Source organism: Acanthisitta chloris, unplaced genomic scaffold (assembly GCF_000695815.1).
Source record: "Acanthisitta chloris isolate BGI_N310 unplaced genomic scaffold, ASM69581v1 scaffold26481, whole genome shotgun sequence".
NCBI classification, from domain to species: Eukaryota; Metazoa; Chordata; class Aves; order Passeriformes; family Acanthisittidae; genus Acanthisitta; species Acanthisitta chloris.
Window position 1 is genome coordinate 1 of NW_008654709.1, and position 3272 is coordinate 3272.

At 57.5% G+C, this 3272-nt stretch overlaps 1 protein-coding gene across 1 annotated transcript in view; it reads right to left on the minus strand.

Annotated features, from left to right (window-relative positions):
* Nucleotides 1–1516: 1516 nt before the first annotated feature.
* Nucleotides 1517–3272, minus strand: part of LOC103810737 (zinc finger and SCAN domain-containing protein 12-like) — a gene marked incomplete at its 5' end in the record, with an annotated part of 2328 nt that continues 572 nt past the window's right edge. Inside the window, 2 exons of the mRNA XM_009083653.1 lie at nucleotides 1517–2262; nucleotides 2854–3025. Coding sequence (XP_009081901.1) covers nucleotides 1517–2262; nucleotides 2854–3025 — 918 coding nt within the window. The remainder of the gene's footprint in view (nucleotides 2263–2853; nucleotides 3026–3272) is intronic.

Here is a 3272-nt window from a genome sequence, read left to right on the forward strand (position 1 = left end):
TCCTTGAGAAGCACTCAGGGGGTCTTTGGGGGGCACCCAAGGGGTGCTAGGAAGTTCTTGGGGAGTGCTCAAGGGGGTCCTTAGGAGCTCCCAGGGGGGTTCTTGAGGGGCATCCAGGGCTGTGGGAGATTCTTGAGGGTGCCCAGGGAGGTCCTTGGGGTATGCTCAGGGGGACACTGGGGGAGGAAGCAGAGTCTGAGGTGCTGCCTGAGCCTCCCCAGAGCCCCCAAAGCAGCCAGTGAGGTAGGGGGTGGGGGCCTGGGACCACCAGATCATGGGGGACATCAATAATGGCCCCACCACCCATGCTGGACCTCTGGGAATGGGATCATGAAGCCACCAGGTCATGGGGAATGTCATGGTCCAGAGATGAACAAGTGAGATACTTCCTGGAACCACCAGACTCATGGGGGGACATCAGTCATGGTCCCACCACCCGTGTTGGAACCAGATCACAGAGACACCAGGCCTTGGGGGAGGTCACTCACCAGTTTATCTTCACTCCCTGACATGTTCCACCTCTGGGATGTGGTGGCCTGAGGCCACTAGGCCCACAGGGGACATCAGTCATGGTCCCACCACCCATGTTAGACCTCTGGGACCAGATCATAGAGCCAGCAGGTCATGGGGGACATCAACCATCAGTTCATATTCATCCCTGTTAGATGTTAGGATGTTAGATCCTCTTTAGGACACTGTCCTGGGGCCACCAGGCTTATAGGGAACATCAGTCATGGTCCCACCACCTGTGTTGGAACCAGATCATGGACACATTAGGTCATGAGAGACGTAAGTCATCAGTTCATCCTCATCCCCATCCATGTTAGATCCAATTTAGGACACTGTCCTGGATCCACTAGTTCATGGGGGACAACAGTCACCTCTCACATCCCTGGGACGATCAGGCCAACTCCAGGACCCACCAAGTTCATGGGAGCCATCAGTCATGGTCCTATCACCCATGTCAGACCTCTGGGAATGTGATCATGGAGCCACCAGGTCGTGGGGGACATCAGTCATCAGTTCATCTTCATCCCTATCTATCTTACATCTTCTCTGGGATACTATCCTGGGGCCACCAGGCTCATAGAGGACACCACTCATAGTCCCACCACCCATGCTGGATCTCCAGGAACCAGATCGTGGAGCCACCGGGTCATGAGGGGACATCAGCTTGATGCGACATCAATGCGACTATCACATCTCTGACACCACCAAGTCAACTCCAGGACCCACCAACCTCATGGCAGCCATGAGTCAGGGTCCCACCACCCACACCGGATCTCCAGGAACCAGACCATGGAGACACCATGCTCACAAGGGACATCACTCATGGTCCTACCACCCATGCTGCAACCAAATCATGAAGCCACCAAGCCATGGAGAACATCAACCACCTCTATCCCATCTCTAGCACCACCAAGCCAACTCCAGGACCCAAAAACCTCCTGGAGAACACCCCCCACCCCCAACTTCCACCCCCATGTCATGGTGTCCACCACCCCCACCCCGTCCCTCAGGTGTCCCTGGCTGCTGCCCGTGTGTGGATCCGTGTGTGCCGCGCCAGCGACGACTTGTTGCTGAAGCTCTTCCCACACTGAGGGCAGGCGAAGGGTCTCTCCCCCGTGTGCGAGCGCTCGTGCACTGTCAGGTCTGCCACGTACTTGAAGCTCTTCCCACAGGAGGCACAAGGGTAAGGCCTCTCCTGCGTGTGGGACCTCCTGTGCATGGCCAGGTTGGACTGTTGGCTGAAGCACTTCCCACAGGAGGGACAAGGGTAGGGCCTCTCCCCAGTGTGGGACCTCCTGTGCTTGTGGAGGTCCGAGGGATTGGTGAAGGTCTTTCCGCAGGCGCTGCAGCCGTAGGGCCTCTCCCCAGTGTGGAGACGTTGGTGGGTGGTCAGGGTGGACAGGTGGCCGAAGCGTTTGCCGCAGGCAGTACAGGAGTAAGGCTTTGCCCCTGTGTGCGTTCGCTGGTGAGTCTTCAGGTGGGTCAAGCGCACGAAGGTCTTCCCGCACTCAGCACAAGGGTAGGGACGGTCCTTATCCTGTGCTGATGGCTTCACCCATGGCTTCTCCACGCTCTTGGTGGCCTCCATGGGGCCACGTGGGGAGGTGGAGGCATCTCGTGGGGGTTGGTGGTGGTGGGGCATGTGCCGTGCAGGGGGTGTGGATGTTGGGGTGGTTTGGAGGGTGGTTGGAGGGTGTGGGGGGTGTTGGTGGGAAATGGGCACCTCCAGGGCTCTGCTCACCACCGTGGGACCTGGTGGAGAAGAGGATCCATGACTTGGTTTGTGATAGGGATGTCCTCCAAGCCTGCTACCCTCCATCAGTGCTGGAGACAGTCCAGCTCCCACTGCTGATCCCCCAAATCCATTCATGGGAGGTCCTCAGGGCCATCAGGAGAGGGATGAGTTCACCTCAGAGAGGGGGATGAGGGTTCAGGATGGTCTAAGGGGTGGGGAGGGGGCATGAGATGGTTTTGAGCCCAAGATGAGTTTAAGCCCAAGACAATGGTTTAGAGCCCAAGATGTTGAGCCCAAGATGTTTTTGAGCCCAGGGAGATGGCTTGAAGGCCAAGGAGATGTTTTTGAACCCATGAAGATGATTTTGAACCCAGGATGTTTTTGAGCCCAAGGAGATGATTTTGAACCCAAGAAGGTGGTTCAGAGCCCAGGGAGATGGTCCGGAGCCCAAGGAGAAGATTTTGAATCTAAGGAGATGTTTTGAAGCCCAAGGAGATGGTTTGGAGCCCAAGGAGATGTTTTTTGTGTCTCACCACCTTGAGGTTCTGCAGGACCACCTTCACACCAATTCTGGGTGGGGGTCAAGTGGCTCTCCTCAGGGCCATTACCTCCTTCCTGCCGGTGCCGCTCCTCCTCCGCCTCCACGGCCACCAACTTCTCCTTGCCCAAGGCCACCTCCTCCCACACAGTGTCCCCAGGAGGGCTCAGGGGTATCCCCATTGCTTCAGGGTCCTCCGTGTCCTCCGGGGTCACCTCCTCCACCTTCACGCACACAGTGACCTGTGGGGCACGAGCACAGGAGGTGCTCAGCAGAGTTGGGGGCTCAGGACTCCAAGGAAGTGTTGAGGGCAGTTAGGTGCTCAGGATTCCCAGGAGCTCTAGACAGGAATTGAGTGCTCAGGACCCTCAGGAGGTGCTGAGGGCATTGGGCTCTAGAGGGGAATCGGGTGCTCAGGACCTCCAGGAGGTGTTGAGCAGAGTTGGGTGCTCAGGGCTGAGGATCTCTAGATGGAAATGTGCTGCTCAG